Source organism: Heterodontus francisci, chromosome 11, assembly GCF_036365525.1.
Source record: "Heterodontus francisci isolate sHetFra1 chromosome 11, sHetFra1.hap1, whole genome shotgun sequence".
Taxonomy (NCBI): domain Eukaryota; kingdom Metazoa; phylum Chordata; class Chondrichthyes; order Heterodontiformes; family Heterodontidae; genus Heterodontus; species Heterodontus francisci.
Genome location: NC_090381.1, coordinates 65616392 through 65637469, shown reverse-complemented (window position 1 = coordinate 65637469; position 21078 = coordinate 65616392). Strand labels below are relative to the sequence as shown.

The 21078-nt window shown below is 40.0% G+C and overlaps 1 protein-coding gene across 1 annotated transcript in view; it reads left to right on the top strand.

Annotated features, from left to right (window-relative positions):
• The window catches only part of LOC137375033 (spermatogenesis-associated protein 16-like), a 224507-nt gene that overhangs the window by 139464 nt on the left and 63965 nt on the right, over nt 1-21078 (top strand). Inside the window, exon 7 of the mRNA XM_068041656.1 lies at nt 3201-3313. Coding sequence (XP_067897757.1) covers nt 3201-3313 — 113 coding nt within the window. The remainder of the gene's footprint in view (nt 1-3200; nt 3314-21078) is intronic.

The following is a 21078-nucleotide window of genomic DNA, read 5'->3' as shown; positions in this document are numbered from 1 at the left end:
TAGTGTGGCAAGCAGAATTGCACGCAATATTCTAAGTGTGGCCTAACTGAAGTTCTGTACAGCTGCAGCATGACTTGCCAATTTTTATAGTCTATGCCCTGACCGATGAAGGCAAGCATGCCGTATGCCTTCTTGACTACCTTATCCACCTGCGTTGCCACTTTCAGTGACCTGTGGACCTGTACGCCCAGATCTCTCTGCCTGTCAATACTCCTAAGGGTTCTGCCATTTATTGTATACTTCCCACCTGCATTAGACCTTCCAAAATGCATTTGTCCGAATTAAACTCCATCTGCCATTTCTCCGCCCAAGTCTCCAACCGATCTATATCCTGCTGTATCCTTTGACAATCCTCATCACTGTCCACAACTCCATCAACCTTTGTGTCGTCCGCAAACTTACTAATCAGACCAGCTACATTTTCCTCCAAATCATTTATATATACTACAAAGAGCAAAGGTCCCAGCACTGATCCCTGCGGAACACCACTAGTCACATCCCTCCATTCAGAAAAGCACCCATCCACTGCTACCATCTGTCTTCTATGACCGAGCCAGTTCTGTATCCATCTTGCCAGCTCCCCTCTGATCCCGTGTGACTTCACCTTTTGTATCAGTCTGCCATGAGGGACCTTGTCAAAGGCTTTACTGAAGTCCATATAGATAACATCCACTGCCCTTCCTTCATCAATCATCTTCGTCACTTCCTCAAAAAACTCAATCAATTCACTGACCTTGACCACCCATGTGAGATCATTGAACGTTTCCAGCACTGCTGCCAGGTCCTTGGGTCTCCCTGACTACTTGCTCCGATTCCCTTTGGAGGGGGATCCTTAAGAGTCACTTGCCTCCCTCCCCCCCAGCCCCCCATCGAAACATGACCTCTCTCCTACATCAGTCTCCACCACTGAGGCCTCCAGTGCCACATTCACGAACCTCAGAGCCCTCCCTCTTCCCTGGTGCTCCATTTGTCCAATTTCTACTTGCAGCCAATCAGCAGCAGTTTCCTTCCAATCAGTGTAGCTCCCCTTTAAAAGGGGCAGGCTAGCTGCACTTCGTACTATCAATCTATGCTTCTGGGCCTCCTGCTGAGTGCTCAGCCAGCCAGTAGTGCAGGCACTGCTCAGCCCAGTGCAACATTCATTTAAATGAGGAGGCAGTATGAAATTTGCATGCTGCTAGCCTTAACGGGATTGGGTGCTGGCAGCTTGTGCTCACAACCCCTGTGCCTGAAAACGGGCCTAATGGAATTTTTAGCCCTAATTATTTACTGAAGTTTAACAAGAACCAGTGAGATGATTAAAAAGAAAGGATCTAACTACTAGATATCTAGATACCTAACCTGTTTACTGCAGAATTCTCACGTCCTGAGACTCCACTCCTTCTTTTGAGTTAGGCGTGAGAACTGCCTTCCTCGTCACTGCCAAATTCCTACTGGCACGAGATTCTCAGCTTCCAATTCATTTCCGACCCACATCACTTATGATTCACCTAGCTCTGTCTTCAAGCTCTATGCCATACAGAACTGTTCAGAACATGAATTATTACATTCAGGAGAGGGAGGGAGAAAATTGGAAAAATAACATGGACAGAGGTTGATTGCAGACTTAAGTAGTAACTGTTAATATGTTGAACGGTGCATGTAATTTTATACTTGACCCTATGCCATATGCTAAATTTAAACTGAACATTTACTACATAGTGTGGACGTAAATTTTGATGATCTTCAAACTATTTAGGGTGTATTATGGTATTTCTGATAGTGAGCCAGTGTGGGGTGGTGGGGTATATTAGTGCAAATGTGAATCTCAGTGATGGTCAGCAGTCATCTCTGGAAAACTGTTGATTAATCGGTGAACAGTGTGTCATGATTGGGCAACTTGATGAAGTGACAGTGATTTCCAGTTCTATGATTTGATTGGCTGAATAGCATGTTGCACAGTTTCTGGACTTATATACCAATTACAATTCAGCACATACACTTTCCTCAATAATATACATATATGCAGATTGTGCTAGTCAATTGTGTATTCTATTTTAAGTAAATGGTCATACTGTTTGATATAATAATAATTATTGGTAAACCTGATAAACTCTTTAAAAATTCTTAGTAATTCTTACGAGTTTCAGGTGTGTGTTAAATATTGTCATAGCTACAACAAGGCTAATCACCCTTTAAGCAGTCTGATTATCTTATGTTCAGACGTATGCCTGGATTGTCTAATATCTAATTATATAATTGCATGCCCAGGGGTGTAACAATAGGATCCTATTGTGATCTGAACTGGTTATTCTATCTTTCTCACATGCACTTCTCCAGTTTTTCAGTAGGCGGACAAAAATATAAGCTAATGAAATGAGGCCAGATATGAATCATTAAGCTGCTTTATTTTACAAACAGCAAATAAACATACAGGGTAACAGTGGTAAACAAACCTCGCTTAATTTTTGATTCTCTCCTTGAAAAATAATAAACCTGTCCCCTATGTGAGATGACTTCTCATTTTGGGCATTATAGGGGTAATTTTAACCTAACCTGTCTAATGGACAACGGACAGGATTGGATCAGCCATTCGTTTTACATCCCATCTGATTTTACCTTCCTTTGATTTCTGTGGAAACTAAAATCAGGTGGAGTTTAAAATGGGTACCTGAGCCAATCCCTCTAGATTTCCACTAAATAGGTTAAATTAAAATTACCACCTTTTTCTCTAGACAACTTGTAACTGCAAAAATGGGCTTTCTGCCTCTTAGCTTCCAATTCTATACCTGCAATCTCTTGTTAAAAAACTGACTGTCCCAAATCCCTTTAACCTTTTCTCCTTGTGTTCCCAGAAAGAGGAAAGGCAGTTAACTCTTGTTGTCTCTGTTTTATGTAGACTATGAGCTGCAACCTTTCAGAAAGTGGCTCATCTAGCTTTAATATGCATCTTGAATGCCTGTCACATTAAAAAATAACCTCTGGCTTAGTAGCTGAAGCCTGTGACTTTTCAATCTATGTGAATTCACCTTGTTTTAAAGCACATCACTTAAACATAACTGATTCCCAGTTTTATCATGACAAAAAAAGATCAAACATCCCAAAACGTGACAGCAATCTTCGTTAAAAAAAACCTGCATAATGTGATAGTATCTGAAATATTTTAAGGCCCTTACCAAAATCAGATGAAAAAACTATATATGTTTCTTAATATTTTCTAGAATCTAGAACACCCTTTTGGTCACTTACTGTAAAAGAAGTTGAGAAGAACATGGATATCCTTGGGAGGAGGATTCTGCCAGTTTTAGATTTTACACTGTGCACTAAACTAGCTGTGGGTATATTAATTTATTAAATTGACTCATGGACTCATGGAACAATTGAGAGCTTTTGTTAGTATTGAAGATTTACATCAGAAAGATGGATTTACAATGACAACTGATTGTGGCAGTTTTCCTTTCTATTAGTCTGCCTACATTTATTGAATATCTTACAGTCAATTATCAAATTTCAAATGCATAAAACATGCCCTGCAACATATAACAGTTTTACAAATGCACCAATTATATAATAATGCAATTTTCACTGCAGAGTCTTCCTACTTATTTAGAGAAAAAAATAACATTATTAAACAACAAAATTTGTGATATCCTCTGTTTTGTAGTATTTATATCATTGAACAAACGACCAGATGAATTAACTGTTGGTTATCGTGATCATGTGTAAGGCTTAAAGTAGCAGTAAAGTTAATTTTAAAGTAAAATGTCACGAACTTCCTTGGAGCTTCTCCCACCCACTGCCATACCTTCGGCAGAAGCCTCAGTTATGTATGTTAAGTACAGATTCAGCGGAGGTTACAGCAGCAGTGTGGAAAATCCCCATGGAAAGTCATCCACAAAATGTCAAACATAATAGTATCATATTTCTGCAAAAGCTGAGATAATTTCTGTGATAAAATAGAATGTTTGCCTTGTTAAGCTCCCTCTCCAACTATTTCTATATCTGTATATATTATAAATATATATATTTTTAAATGGTAGTAACCCAGTTCTAAGTTATATTCCACTGATATTCTGAAATTTGAAATGACTACTCAACAGTCTTACCATCTGACCTACAGCAATAGAACTTTTTGATCTGGGTACAAATTATGTTGTGTACAGTCCCCACCACTTATAGTGACTGCATTGGTGTTAACGCAACTTAACTGCTATATATGGTGGATGGTAAAACCAAAAAGGTAAGTAACTAACATGTTTTTTAAAGACTTAGCAACAACCTTTCCTAATTTTTATCTGTTGCACCTGGAAACTCTACACTAAGTTATTTGCACTTTAACAAATGCAAGCAGCCAATTAAAACTGCTTGAAGACTCAACTTTGCCTGAAATTAGCACAGGGTTTTAGATCAGTAAATAACATAGGGGATTAATGAGGTGTGAACAGCTGATTGAAACTGCATGAAGACTCAAGTGTACCTGAAATTAGCAGAGCCTTTTAAATTGGTAAATACAGGGTAAGTACTAATTGATACAGAAGTAAATTACTGCAGATGCTGGAAACAGCGATTTACTTTTACTTCTTTCAATTTAGTATGCAGTATTCGCTGCTCACAATGCAGTTTCCTCTATACTGGGGAGACCAAACGCAAATTGGGTGATCACTTTGTGGAACACCTCCATTCAGTCTGCAAGCGTGGTTCAAGCTTCCGATCGCCTGTCATTTCAATTCTCCACCCCATTCCTACTCTGACCTCACTGCCTTCAGCCTCCTGCACTGTTCCAGTGAAACTCAGCATTAGCTTGAAGAACAGCAGCTCATCTTCGAATAGGCGCTTAAAAGCTTTCAGGACACAAAATTCTGCTCAACGATTTCAAATCATAACCACTGCCCCCATTTTTTCAGACAGCAGCTGTTGGAAATGTTTCCACTATTCCCATTTATACCTCCTCTAGACCCATCATTTCTTTCTTTGCTTGACCTATTGCCGTCTCCTTTTGCCTTGCACCATCATCCCTTATTTAATTTAATTTCTCCTGCCTTCCAGCCTATCACAGATCTTCCCTTTCTTGGCCCCCAACCCCTGTTATTTCCCTGCCTCTGTACTTGCTTAAAACCTGTTACAACTCTTTTTCCTGTTCTGATGGAATGTCATCAACCTGAAAAGTTAATTTTGTTTCTCTTTTCACAGATGCTGCCTGATCTGCTGAGTATTTCCAGCATTTTTTGTTTTTATTTAAGTACTTATTGAACTACCCAAAATACTCGGCGCACTTAGTATAAGCAACACCTTTTCAATTGATTCCTATTTAGCTCCATTTGTACAATATAACCAGCAGCCTGTGCCAAGTGTGAACGGTGTAAGTGGTGGGACTATATTGTGACCTGTTGGTATTGAGTTGTTTGGATGCATGACCATGTGCTTTACTTTCTTATAGGTGTTCATCATGGTCTTCTTATGATATTATAATTTAATATTATGAGAGTAATACTGTCCCTTTGAATCCTCACATCTTTTTGCTACTCCAGATCCTGTCTGAAGTGCTCATTTACCTACTTTAATACTTTCACATGGTATTCCCCAGTGACTGCAACATGGGAGAAAGTTAGCCTGCTGTGGCTCATTGAAGGGCTTGTGATCAGTGAAGTCTAGAGGCTCAGGCTTGAGAGGGCACCTTGACTACTATCCAAAAAGCCTGGGACCTTGCGGGAACTCCTCTTGCCCCTAGGGATTTTTCTAAAGGTCACAGTGTTGTTCCTCTGCTTTGGCCACTAAGGATTACACCCTTTCTTTAAGCTATGTCAGGTCCTTAAGAACCTGCAGCAGCGCCTAACTTTGAGCCTCTTAATCAGTGAGCTGCCCATGGAAAAGCATTTTGAGCAGGCACTTCACCTACGACTTGCAAATTAGAAGTAACCTGGAAACTGGGATGGGTCCCCTACTGGCACCTAGGGATGACCATTGCTTTCAACCTGCTTACTTCCTGCTGATTTAGATGGGAACATAGGAACAAGAATAGGCCATTCACCTTTTCAGGTCTGTTCTGCCATTCAGTTAAATCATGACTGATCTGTACCTCAACTTCATTTAATCAACTTTGCTCCATATCCCTGATATCCTTAACTATCAAGCTCAATCTTAAAAATTTCAATTTGCTCTGCATCCACAGGGGGAGCGAGTTCTAGATTTCCACTATCCTTTGTCTGGAAAGGTACTTCCTGATTCCACTTCAGAATGCTTAGTTCTAAATTGAAGAGTATGCCCTCTTGTTCTGGTTTCCCCCACCAGAGTAAATTGTTTCTCTGTACCTACCGTATTGAATCCTTTAATCATTTTAAATATCTCAGTTGGATCACCCATCAGCCTTTGAAACTCAAGGGAATACAATCCAGGTTTATGCAACCTGTCCTCATAATTTAATCCTTTAAACCCTGGGATAATTCTGGTGAATCTGCACTCTACCCCTTCCAAGGCCAGTATTTCTTTCCTGAAGTTCGGTGCCCAAAACTAAATGCAGTACTTAAGGTGGAATCTGACCAAGGTTCTATACAACTGATCTCACATTGAGAAACAAAAATCAGCCCCCATATTACTCAGGTAGTCGAGTGATGTTCTATCTGCAGGAAAGATTTCTTTCAACTGTTGTCAGATCTGCACCTGGACCCAGCTATTTTCTATCTGATGGCCTCGCTGTTAAGAGGAGACAATTAATTGAGCAAGACTTAGCTGTCTAACATAAACAATCTATTAATTATGCTTACAATACCAAATGGGAAAAAAGTGGCCGAATGGTGATTGAATAAATATTAATTCTATTTCCTGTGACATCTTTTCCATTCTACAATATCTGTAATACTTCCCATTCCCATTTGTGTACATCTTGCAGCAGTTACAGTATTCTATGATCCTCTTGCATTAACATTTTTAGTGAGCCACATCTTGCTGCCTTATTTCATGAAAGCTATCTGCAAAGCTATCTGAAGCTTGTCAGATTTCCATTAGATCCAATCTAGTGTCTTAAATTGTTTCCATATAAATTTACATACCAGCTCTTCAAATCTCTTCCAACATTATAAAAGGCTGCAATTTTGGTTGCCCTGGTTTTGACATGCATGTTCCCTGATATCTGAGTCACAAATACCCTTATTTAATTTGCAACTTTTCAGCTTATTTCTGTTAATAGCACTTTTGCTTTTGAGTCAGGAAGCGTAAGCTCAAGCTCAACTCGTGTCTGAACAAATAATATAAGTTGATTCTATCATGCATTGTCAAAAGAGAGTGATTCATCGCTGAAAGTGCTGTCCTTTAGACAAGATGCTAAACTAAGATTCCTCTTTCGGTGGTTCAGTTGTATGTTAAAGTTGTTGTGGCATTATTTTAAAAACATCACAAATAAGAATCTTAAACTTAAACAAAGCCAATTACGAAGGTATGAGGGGAGAACTGGCTAAGGTTAATTGGGTAAATAGACTGGAAGGTATGGCGGTAAATGAACAGTGGGAAGCATTTAAAGAAATGATTCAAAGGGTTCAACAAAAGTACATTCCATTCAAAAACAAAAACTCGTCAAGAAAGACCCATTCGTGGCTCACTCAGGAAGTTTTTAGTTTAGAGATACAGCACTGAAACAGGCCCTTTGGCCCACCGACACCCATTTATACTAATCCTACACTAATTCCATATTCCTACCACATCCCCACCTGTCCCTATATTTTCCCTACCACCTACCTATACTAGGGGCAATTTCTAATGGCCAATTTACCAATCAACCTGCAAGTCTTTGGCATGTGGGAGGAAACCGGAGCACCCGGAGGAAACCCACGCAGACACAGGAAGAACTTGCAAACTCCACACAGGCAGTACCCGGAATTGAACCCCCCGGGTCGCTGGAGCTGTGAGGCTGTGGTGCTAACCACTGCGCCACTGTGCCGCAGTATTAGACTAAAAGAAGACGCTTACAATATTTTAAAAAAATAGTAGCAGATCTGAGGATTGGGAGTGTTTTAGAAACCAGCATAGGGCCAACAAAAAGTTGATAAAAAGGGAAAAAATAGAATGAGAGTAACCAACTAACAATATAAAACACATTGTAAGAGCATTTATAAGTACATAAAAAGGAAGAGAGTAGCTAAAGTAGACGTTAGTCCCTTAGAGGCAGAGACAGGAGAAATCATCATGGGGAATGAGGAAATGGCAGAGGCATTCAGCAAATATTTTGTGTCTGTCTTCACAGTAGAAGACACAAGTTTCATACCAGAAATAGGCAGTAACCTAGGGGCTATAAAGAGTGAGGAAATTAAAGATATTGATATCAACCGAGAAAAAGTATTGGAGAAACTTGAGGAACTAAAATCTGAGAGGTCCCTGGGACCAGATAGCCTACATCCTAGGGTTCTAAAAGAGATAGCCACAGAGATAGTGGATACGCTGGCTATGATTTTCCATAATTCCTTAGATTCAGGAATGGTTCTGTCAGATTGGAAGTTGGCAAATGTTAAACCGCTTTTCAAGAAAGGAGGTAGAGAGAAAACAGGGAACTACAGGCCAGTTAGCCTGTTAGTCGTTGGGAAGATGCTGGAAACTATTATTAAAGTAGTCTTAACATTGCACTTGGAAAAGCATAGTATGATTATAACAAGTCAGCATGGTTTTACTAAAGGGAGATCCTGTCTGACAAATTTATTAGAGCTTTTTGAGGATGTAACTTGTAGGGTAGATAAAGGGGAACCAGTAGATGTATATACCTGGATTTTCAAAAGGCATTCGATAAGGTGCCACATAAAAGATTAATAGGCAAGATCAGGTCTCATGGTGTTGGGGGTAACATAGTGTGGATAGATGATTAGTTAACAGACAGGAAACAGAGAGTGGGCATAAATGGGGCATTTTCAAGTTGGCAGGCAGTGAATAGTGGGATGCCACAAGGATCAGTGCTGGGACCTCAGCTATTTACACTCTATATTAATGACTTGAATGAAGAGACAGAGAGTAATGTATCTAAGTTTGCTGATGATACAAAGCTCGGTGGAAAGGTATGCTGTGGAGAGGATGTAGAGAGACTGCAAAGAGGTATAGGCAGGTTAAGTGAGTGGGCAACAAAATGGCAAATGGAGTATTACGTAGGAAAATGTGAAGTTGTTCACTTTGGTCGTAAAAAAAAGAAAAGCAGAATATTTTTTAAAAGGTGTGGAACTGGTAAGTGTTGATGTTCAGAGAAACTTGGGGGTACTTGTATAAGGAACGCACAAAGTTAACATGCAAGCGCAGCAGGCTATTAGGAAGGCAAATGGCATGTTGGCCTTTATTGCAAGGGGATTGGAGTACAGGAATAAAGAAGTTTTCTGAAAATTGTACAGGGCTTTGGTGAGACCACACCTGGAATATTGTGTACAGTTTTGGTCTCCATATTTAAGAAAGGATATACTGGCCCTGGAGGCAGTGCAACAAAGATTTACTAAATTGGTCCCTGGGATGAGGGGGATGAGAGGCTGAATGAATTGGGCCTATATTCTCTGGAGTTTAGAAGAATGAGAGGCAATCTAAATGAGACATACAAGATTCTGAAAGGGCTTGATAGGGTAGAAGCTGAGATATTGTTCCCACTGGTCAGGGAATCCAGAACACGAGGACACAGTCTCAGGATAAGGGGCCAATCATTCACGACTGAGATGAGGAGAAATTACTTCACTCAAAGGGTTCTGAATCTTTGGAATGCTCTACCCCAGAGGGCTGTGGATGCTCCATCGTTGAATACATTTAAGGCTGGGATAGATAGATTTTTGGTCTCAGGGAATCATGGGAAAAAGGGAGTGTGCAGGAAAGTAGAATTGAAGCCCAAGATCAGCCATGATCATATTGAATGGCGGAGCAGGCTCGATGGGCCATATGGTTTACTTCTGCTCCTAATTTTTGTGTTCTTGTGTATCACAAAGTTCTCCTGATGTCCTAACCAACATTCTTCCCTCACCCAACCAAAAAGAGATTATTTAGTCATGCTCATCACTATTTGTGGGATCTTTCAGAAAATGGCTGTCATTTTACTTGCGTATGGAGTCACTTCATTTCAAATTAATTCATTGGCCTGGATTTTACGCGGGCAAACGGGAGCTGGCACCGACGTAAGTCGGTGGCGAATCCGCTTGCGCCTAGCCTGGGAATCCGTCCCGCATTCTACGGGTCCCCGGGCTTTAAATGTTCCGAGGCGGGACTTCCACCCACTTGAGGGAGGAAGTCCTGCCTCATTGAGCTGCCGGCCAATCATCGAGCCGGCAGCTCTTAGTCCCAGCAGCGCCACTGGGAGCAGTGGCCACTGCTGGGACTGCAGCCTAGACAAGGACATGGAGCCAGGACTGCAGGTGTTTGAGTTGCCTCTCTGGGGGAATCGGTCAGGCCCCGGCAAGGCAAGGGTGGTCGATTGGGGGGGGGGGGTGTCTTGGGTTCTGGGGGTGGTTGGACAAGCGGGGCAGCCCTCAATCGGGCACCCTGTGCCTGATTGTCAGGGCCCCCCACCTCCCGGGGCGAGAGGCTGACAGTATACGCCCGCTTGCCATGGGTAAAATCCCCTGCGGCAGGCAGCCCGTTTCTTGCCCCCCCTCCCGCCACCCTACATAAAGTGGGGTGGAGGTGGGAGCGTGTTGGGAAGGCCTCCCGGAGCCTCCCATTCAATTTTATTCCACCCCCTGCCACCATCTGGCTCACTGGGTTGGCGTAAAATTCTGACCACTGTATGCAACATGAGAAGGCTTAAAGTATTAAAGCTTTCACTCTGGATGAACTTTTCTTCAGACATATTTGAGTTTCCTGCCAAAGAGTTCCACTTTCCTTTGAGGTCAGGAAATCATAGGGGTAGCTGGCATTGCAGAACAGGTGTCGATTACAATAATAAAAGCAAAATACTGCGGATACTGGAAATCTGAAATAAAAACAGAAGGTGCTGGAAATACACAGCATTTCAGGCAGCATCTGTGGAGAGACAAACAGAGTCAACATTTCAGGTCTGTGACCTTTCATCCATTACAGAAACTGCCCGATCAATGGAACCGAAAATCAGGCGATTTCTGTTGCAGCCTGCCAATTCACAAATCAATTTTGTGGCCCGGCGGCATGTACAAAACCTACTTTATAATTCCTTCATTTTACCTGCCTCCTGACAAGTTAAAATTAGAAAGCTATTTCTATGAATGGCCTCCTTCTGTGCTGTAACCATTCTATGATTCTGTGTGGATACTCATGGGACATTTATACCGATCCAGTAAGTCATCCCACTTCACAGTCGATATTCATTGCCTACAGTCCAAAGATTATAGGTAATTAAATTTTAAGGCAAAAACTTGCAGCGCAGATAGTAGAGCACCATTAATTACCACCTCTCCGGGTAGAAATCTAGTGATCATTGTTGAAGGGACTCCCCACATTTTATTCCTTGCCATGCAGATACACACAGATTGGGTCCTGCCTGTTGCATTCATTGGTGAAAGGCAGGTGCACTCTCAACTTTTGCCCAATTTCTTATTTAACATTGTATAGAAGTGAATCATTTCACATTAGATCACAAGATCTCCAAGAACCAAAACAAAGGCTGAGCAATCTGAAATCACATGTTGAAATTATGACTAGAAGGAAATACCAAAGGTAGCAGTAATAGGTATCTAATGATAGAAGGATTTCATGGTATTCTATACAATTTTGTAATGAGGTACAAGCATGAACTTGGTTGCAAGAAACCCTATAACTATATGCATCATGAAGTTATTAGAAGGTTAGAGAAAACAAAGGCACTGGAATGCACTACTTGCATTTAGAAGTTGTAGAAAAACTAACACCAATGGGAGGAATTTTCTTAACTGTTGTTATAGCCATTTAGTGTGACTTGGTTGTTCAACTCCCCACCTGATCGCAGCAAGTGTATTTGTATTAGCATTTAGCCCCTTGGTGTTTAATTTCTCAAATAAACAGACAGCGACAGGTTTTCTTGTAGGTTTAAAAAACAGAAAGTCAATTATTTATTGATCAATACACCTTATTCCACAATTGTCTCAACCCCATTCACTCACGCATTTGCTCTCTCACACACACACACACACACAGACAAGAAGAAACAGATAGAGAAGGGAAAGAGGAAGGTGGTTTTTAGTGGGTGGAAAGGTTACAATAAACCTGTTGAATTCTCTTGAGAATCAAGTTCTAGATGGATATGGGCCTAAGATGATTGTAGATTTCTCTCTTGATTGAAGGTTATGTTGAAGATGATGGGTTACTTCTAGCTCTCACTGCTGTATACTATAGATGTCAGATTTTTTTCAGCAGGGCACTGTGCTTCCTGGCTTGGCTGGAACTCAAGCTGTTACAAGTAGCTTCACCTTCTGAGTCAGTTTCTCTCTCTCTCTCTCTGGCTGTCTTTTTTTAAAGTAAAACTGTGCCATCTCTCACGTCCTGTTAGGAGACATTCTCATCGCTACCCCATGGTGGTTGCACAATGGCCCAGGACATGGCTGTTCCCACCTCCTTTGTTTCAGAAGAAGACATTCAATTCTGGAATGTTTTAGGATAGGTGTAAGATGGGTTCCATTAACATCTTTTGGCTTTGAAGATTTGTCCTTTGTCTTTGTCAGACTGTTTGAATATACAAAAGATCAATCCCCTTTTCTTCGGTGGCCATTTTGGACCATTGTTCACTTTTGAAAATAAAGGTTCATTTTTTAAAGACAAAGTCTGTTTTTCATAACTCTTCGGAGTTAGCCCATGATTGTTGTATCATCGCAGCAGAAGTGTACATGCCACTGTATTTTGAATAACTAAGTAGGAAAGTTATGACCTAAGGAATTTATAGATAATGTAGTTTTAGGAGGCTACCCAACTTGTTCTAATTGGAGTCATCTGAGGGAACTAGTTTTTAACGAATATACAAATTGGTAATTTGAATTGGTCTAATACTGTCACTCCAGACCCTGTAAACATGCTATTAACTGAATGTTGGTAAAATACTTGAGATTGATTCAACTGTGTAAAATGGCACAGCTAATTTGGAAATTGGTTTTGAATGAGGTTTTCAGTTCTCAAATAACTTTGCAATGGGCCTCTATTGATGCTTTAATCCTTTTTTTAAGTTCCAGAAATCATTGTAAAGTGCAATGCAACTTCATACACATATATATTATTTTACTATCTTGTTCTACTTTAAGTACCTTAAAAATTGTAAAATGAACCAAGTGAACCATATTGGGGATTTAATGAGAAAATAAATTTCTTTAGAGGAAACAATATCTCATACATCAATTGATTTCTAATATTTTCAATCAATACTGCCTTTGTTTAATAATAAGGGATGGTTTGATAAATGGAATGGTTTGATTTGATCACTGCTGTCCCAGTTAATTGACTTAAATTTTGTTAGAGTAAAAAAATCTTAAATCAGTAAATCCTCCTATTGTGTAACTAACATTAAGTTGGAAAAGTTGTTGGAGATACCTAGCCCTTTCAGAGATGTTTATTCTGAACCATGTGGCTAGTTTCAGATATCCTATAGTGTCATCCTATAATTTCCTATTCACTGTTTCCTATCAACAGCTCCTCTTGGTGACAGAAACTCAACTAATGGAAAAACATGGAAAGAATAGAGAGCAGATATTTCAGCTTCAACAGCAGCTAGAAATTCCCTTCCATAGGAATAGTAAAAGCTGAATCAGTTTGGTTGGAGTTAAGGAATAAGAAGGGAACTCTTACTCTATTGGAAGCATATTATAGGTCGCCAAATAGTGGAAAGGAGATAAAGGAAGACTATGTGGATAAATTAGAGATGAGGAGGAATTTCTTCACTCAGTGGGTGGTGAATCTTTGGAATTCTCTACTCCAGAGGACTGTGGAACCTCAGTCATTGAGTATATTCAAGACAGAGATTGATAGATTTTTAGATATTAAAGATATCAAGGGATATGGGGATGGTGCGGGCAAATGACATTGAGGTAGAAGATCAGCCCTGATCTAATTGAATGGCAGAGCAGGTTTGAAGGGCTGAATGGCCTACTCCTGCTCCTATTTCCTATGTTCCTAAAACTCCAAAAACGACAGGATGAAGGGTAAATTCCGATTATCTGTTCTGTTGGCAGATGTGAGGCAGGATGGGACTTAAGGGCATCCATGAAAACTCTGAGACAATTATCTATGATTGTTCCAGTCCATGCTTGAGAGATAGAGTGGCGAACAGCAGCTCTGCTTGAGGTATCCAAGGCCTTTCCTGGACAGAAGAAAAATGTATTCCAGAAGCCTTAAACTCTGAAGGCAGCCATTCTGGTACTACAGAAAAGTAATTGATCCCACTTTCCCTTTCCAAAGTTTTGGTGTTTTTCCTCAGATATCAGTAGAACACACACCAGCTTTCAGCTAGCGACAGTTCCAGTGAGACCTTTTAAGAATAATAAAGGATTGAATTCCTGGGGTAGCCCAGGAACATTCCCCGATACAACATCTTGATTATAGGAGGGGGTAAAAGTGGAAGATCTTCCCATGCTGCCCCACACCTGAAAATGGCTGGATCAAAATCTTGGTACAACCTGGTTCCACCTCATTTTCTGGTCCCCAGTCAGACCCAGATCTATTCAGAGCCCAATGGATAAAGATCAAATAATGTAAGTATCAAAGAATAATATGTGAAGAGCTGTTTTCTAGATTGGTATGTTTTGCTCCAACATCGAGTAAATGTGTTGGATCTACTTTTAGGAAAATAAGTTGTGCAATTAGGTAATGCAAGGGTCATCTTGGACCATCTTGGAAATTGCTACCATAGCAATTAGCTTCAATATAAACATTGATGAGATGGAACAGTCAGAAATAAACATTTTTGTTAGGCAAGGGAATCAAAGGTTATCGGGGGTAGATGGGAGTGTGGAATTCAAGACACAAACAGATCAACCATGATCTTATTGAATGGCGGAGCAGGCTCAAAGGGCCGAATGGCCTCCTTCTGCTCCTAATTCGTATGTTCGTATTCTTGACTTGGAAAAAATAAGTCAACAAATTGGAGAGGGAACTAGCCCAGTTAAATTGGAAAAAGAATGTGATAAGACAATGGGCAAACAATGGGCAACATTCAAACAGAAGATATTCAGGGATTAAATCAGATATTCCCATAAGAAGTAAAGGAAAGACAGCAAAAGATCGAGTTCCTTGGATGAGTACAGAAATTAAAGGTAAATGAGATGAATAAAGAGTTTATGAGAAGACAAAAAAATCAAGCAGAGTGGGAAAACAAAGAAGATTAAAAAGGCTAAGAGAAGGCATAAAGAAAAATTGGCAGGTAACACAAGAAATAAACAATTGTATAAACATAAGTTAATGGATAGTTAAAGAAAGTACAGAGCCAATTAGAGATGAACAAAGAATACTTTTTTATGGAAGATGAAGGAATGTTGGAGTATATTCAGGGAATGATGCATCAACAGAAGTATGTGTGACCTGTAAAAACAGTCAGGCAAGCTTCAGCATAATCAGCACTGAAACCCTGATTGTGTAGAAGGAAAAATGTTTCAAATTTTAAAGCAGAACTATTTGTGTGTGCCGGCTTTACCACTCCCACAGAATTATGTTTACAGATGGAAAATGGTCCCACTCCGAATTCCCTTGCTTTTTTGCAGGGCAACTCCTGATTCACTAGGCACCATGTATAAAGTGATTTCTGGGAGGCCTGCAAGCTGCTTATGAAGAACTTCACCACATAAAGCTAGGTCACCATATTAAATGAGACTTACTTATTTTGGACTTGAATAACTGATCATGAGTCCAATTTCTTGTGTTTGCTCTATGCTTGCTGCTATTTTCATTCAATTCTGCACTCCTTTTGGTGCACAGCTCCCACACATTCCTACTGCCACCAGCCTTGTACCTGGCGAGCAGTTCTGACCATGGGCATTGCACTGGGACTGACAATGGCTATGTTGGATTTGGAGGAGGAAGAAAACATTTTATAGAGGGAGGAGATGCAAGCAGACTGGCATGAAAGTATTAGAATTACAGCATACAACCCAGACATAACCATTTGGACATGTCAGAAGAAACCTGTCTTCAGCATCTATAATTCATCAGGGAGGCAGCCACTGAGTGGTGCTATATACAAGGACATGAACCTTCAGGCAACATCCAACACATGGGCAGCCTTATCTGTTGCACTTAAAGTCACTGTTGTGTTGTAGTTTTATGCTACAGGCTCATTTCAAGCCACTACTGGTAACATTTCTCAGATTAGTTAGATCTGTTACCTGATGCATCAATTAAGTCACTGCAGCCTTGTCTGGCAACAGAAAAGGGAAAAACTGGAGAGAGCCCAGCATTTCTACCAGGTGTTTGGATTCCTAAGAGTTCAGGGCCTCATTGATGGCACTCATGTTTCCATCAGGTTGGCAAGCAACATCCCTGTGACATATATAAATCGAAAGAGTTTCATTCAGTCAATCTCCAGGTGGGCATAGGCCATCAGAACCGAATAATGCAGGTGACTACAAGATACCCCGGCAGCAGCCATGATGCTATCATCCTAATCTACAGTGCCACCATTCTTTGACGAAGCTGGCCAAATGGACAGATGGTTCCTGGAGAACCAGGGATATCCTTACTGGTCTGCCCAATGACACAGGTCTGATATCTCCACAAGGAAGCCAATAGTACATACAGTGAGGCCAATGACTTCAACCAAATTCTGTGAAACATACCATTAGGATGATAAAGCAGTGCTTCCTATATCTTGAGAAATCAGTTCTGGCTTTATTGTACAATCCTAAGAGAACCTCCAGAATCATTTGTGTCTGCAAAATGTTATGCACAACTTCACCTTTATAGGAGAGGAACCCATTTAGCCAGAAAGGCCAAAAGGCAAGTCCTGCTCCCTTGTCTGCAGAGGAGGGAAAGGGAGAAGGTGGAGCACCCTTGGAAAATGCACAACTAGCTAGACTGACACACCAAGGATTGATTGACAGACTTTTAGATAGAAGTAACCTTGGAGCTCCAACATGAACAGTCCTCAGGCCTCTGGGCTCCACTTATCCCAAACTGGTTTAAATCCCCACTGCCTCATTACCATCACAACATGTTTGCCCTGTCACTAACAACTATACCCTTTTTCTAGCCAACAAATGATCACCTAACATTCTAAAAATTGATCAATCCACATTTACTTGGAACAATTATATAGGATAACTATAGATAAGGCAGTAGTATGGAAAAGAACTCGGAAGTGGTAAAGACAATGCTCTGGTGTTGTGCATCCTAAAACTCTGAAGGAAGGCAGACAGAAAATAGAGGCTTTGATTACAATCTTTTAAATATCCTTGGATATGGAAATTATGCTAGAGAACAGGAGATTTGCCAATGTAACATCTTTGCTCAAAAAGAGATAATGTAGACCAGTCAGTCTAACATTGCTGGTGGATAAACTAAGAGACCATAATACAAGATTAAAATTAAATTTCACTTAGAAAGACATAGATTAATTAAGAACAGCCAATATGGATCTGTAAAAGGCAAAGTGCTGTCAGCCAAATTTAATAGAATTCTTTTAGGAAACCATAGAGTGCATTGATAGAGAAAATGCTGTTGGCTCTGTATTTATGGGCTTTTAAAAGTCTTAAATGCAGTACTGCACAGGAGGCACGTTGGTAGAAATAACATGGCATTAAATGAAATGTGACGGCACAAATAGAAAATTGGTTAAAAGATAGCACAAAAAGATAATAGTTAATGGAGTTTGTGTTGGATTGGAGGCATGTATACAATCCTTTTTTCTACACATTTATAAATGCTCTGGACTGGGTATAGGGCACAATATAAAAATTTGTAGACGATACAAAATATTGAGAGTGGTTGTCTACAAAGAGAGCTGTAAGTGATTTCAACACAACATAGATTAGTAAATTGGGCAGATAGATGTTGGATAAATTTAATGTGGAGAAATCTGTGGTGATAAATTTTGGAAAGAATAATAAGAAAGAATAAATGGTAAAACTTTAAAGGAGTGAAAGAACACTGAAACTTAAGGATTTAGATACACAATTATTTCAAAGTAAAATGATGAATTGATAAAATTCTTAAGAAAGCTTATGGGATCTTCGGTTTTATAAATAAGTGCATAGAGAACAAAAGCAAAAAGATAATGGTAAACCAATACAAGTCATTGGTTAGAACATAGTTGGAAAAATATATGCAGTTTTAGGTGCCTTACTTGAGGAATGATGTGAAGACTGTGGAGAGAGTACAGAAGAGATTTAAGAGGTGATTTTAACTTAACCCCGCTCCCCTCGACCGCATCCCCCCCACCCACCCACCCCCGCCGCCCAAGTGGGAATGCGGTGGGTTGGGTCAGATACACAGACTGATTTATGTTCCATTGACTTTTGCCATTCCTGCCAGGTGGGTTAGATTAAAATTACTCCCTGAATAAGATGATACCTGGAATGAGAGGCTTTAGTTATGAAGAAAGACAAGAGAGATGGCTTCAGTGTTCCAGATGTTTAATTGGATGACATTTACCTAAAACGGTAGTTTGACAGCACAAACATGGGTGGGGTAAAATGGTGGAAAGCTAGAGCTGTGTACAGTCAACGTAAATGTAGTAGCTGACACCGTGATATCACTGAGGAGCAGCATATAGATGATTGAAAAGTAGGGAGACAGGGATCTGTTCTTGGTTGACCCCGGAGGTAACTGTACAGAAGGAGAAAGAGAAGCCATTATTGGAAAAGCAGTAATTGTATTTTGATAGATAAGAGTCCATAGAGTGGGACAAAAGAACTGATAGGGGAGGACAGAATAGTGAACATGAGACTCCCCTCAGAGTGCAATGACAGCACATTCTGAATCTATAACATTAAGCCATGGGAAGGAAACTTATTCCTACCCCAAAGAGCATGACACATCGCCAAAACAGGAGTATCCAGCAAGCAGTGTCAGAAGGAAATACCAAACTGTCCCTGTCCTAGGTTTGATGACAGTGGTCTGTAAGACAGTTTGTTCTAAGGACACCATCTTCTTTTAATTCCGTAATCCAGACTTTATTCAAAACACGGGTATCTGGAATTTCTATGAGGATTTTCCTGACCTCTCACTGTACCTTTGACAGAAACCCCAAACAAAGTGTAGACAGTTGCTTCCATCATTTCTCTGGGGTTTCTGCCAAAGTTATGGCACTAGAATAGGAGAACCACCACTGTAATTGTACCCCTGAATTTCTTTTATAATTGCTGTCTGCCCAGGGCACCAGCTTGTAATTAAGGGGAAAAAACTAACAAAATGACAAGATTTCAGCTGTTTCTTTCAGTTCACTAGAGACAGAGGAAGCAGAACATCCCAAATTGCAGAACTTCTTGATGATTGCCATTATGACTGTTTCCCTCCAAGTGCTGTGTGATCTGTAGCTGATTCTTGTTGGGATGAACATACTCTCCATACTTCCTCAATTCCCAGTAGTAAAATGGAAGGTCAGCCATGGCTCATTGGTACCACACATGCCTTGGAATTGGAATGCTCTAGTCCCACTCCAGAGACTTGAGCACATAATCTTGGCTGACACTTCAGCACAGTGCTGAGTCAGAGATGCCTTCTTTCAGATGAGACATTAAACCAAGGCCCAGGACTCTGCTCACTCCAGTTGGCAAATAAGATCCTGTGGTACTATTTGATAAGAGCAGAGGAGTTCTTCCCAGTGTTCTGGCCAATACTTAATCCCTCAACCAACATCGCTAAAACAGATTATCTTGTCATTATCTCATTACTGTTTGTGGGACCTTGCTGTGCATAATTGAATACTGTGGAATTAGTCTACATTACACCAGTGACTACATTTCAAAAAGTAGTTAATTGACTGTAAAATGCTTTTGGATATGCTGAGATCGTTAAAGGTGCTCTATAAATGCAAGTTCTTTCTTAGGAAGTTATTCCTATAGTCATCCTAAAATTCCTTCCCATCACACCTGCTACTTGAAATCAACCTAATTTATACAGATAATAAGTGATTCATGTTTAACTCATGTTGTCATGTTAGCCTGATGTTTACTAAAGTTTACAGAATGTAAAACTGAATGATAGAGGAAATTCAAGTTGGTTAGTAGATCTAACAACAGTTATATATATATAAAGCAGGTCCAGGTACATTAAGATAATGAACTAAAATCTTCAATTTTAGATCTTAATAATTTGGAGGTGAAAACAAAGTGAACCTTTTCTTCCACTTATGACTGTATTTCAAAATCCCAAATTTCAATATGTTAAGAAAAAGGGAAGCTATAAAAATATATAAGTACCAGATAGCAATAATTTATTCTCAAATCTTATCATGAATCCAGGATTCTCATACTTACCAAAACACTATCTTTCAGTTGCTATTTTCTTTTTTCTTTCTACGTCATTTTTCTCCTTTTTGATTGAACACTTTGATATCATCATCAAAAAATAATTTCAATTCAGTTTGTTAGTCTAAATGCCCTTCTGGAGCCTTAGGAAACTACTGATTCTGTCAAGTTTCTTTCTTGCTCGCCACACTTCTTCTGAAAAGCACTGAACCACAATTTTGCTGGCAAACAAACTGCAATATATTCTTAATTCAGGTTGTCTTTGGACTCTTCTGCTGCTTCTTAACTGAAGCATATTTTTCAATCTAAGTGAAGATGTTAGAATGTATTTTTCCCTCAACCCTTTCTGATTACCTCAAAAATTCAATTTATTTTTGAAGATAAACTTTTAGTTTGTTCTTCTTAGTAAAACTGATGATTCAAGTGCCCCACCCCATTTACAATTCTCACAATCATCAAGTTTAGTTGTGATTTGAAAGATTTTCTGCTGCCTTCCAGGATTCCATGAGCTTAAATCAAATCTCTATTAAAAATATGCGATAACATTTTGCCAGGTGTTCTCTCAATTGCCCATCATAACTTATGAGCAAAACCTGGAAAAACAGTGTAAAAATGGACATAGACCTCCCATAGAAATTCCACTCTTTGTGTTCTCTCTATTTGTCTCAGTCTTTTTGTTATTGTTGCAGAGTGATATATACGTTTTCAGTTTCTGTGCTATAGGACTGGATTTAAGTTCCCAACATGTTGGGAGCATTGGGGGCAGTTG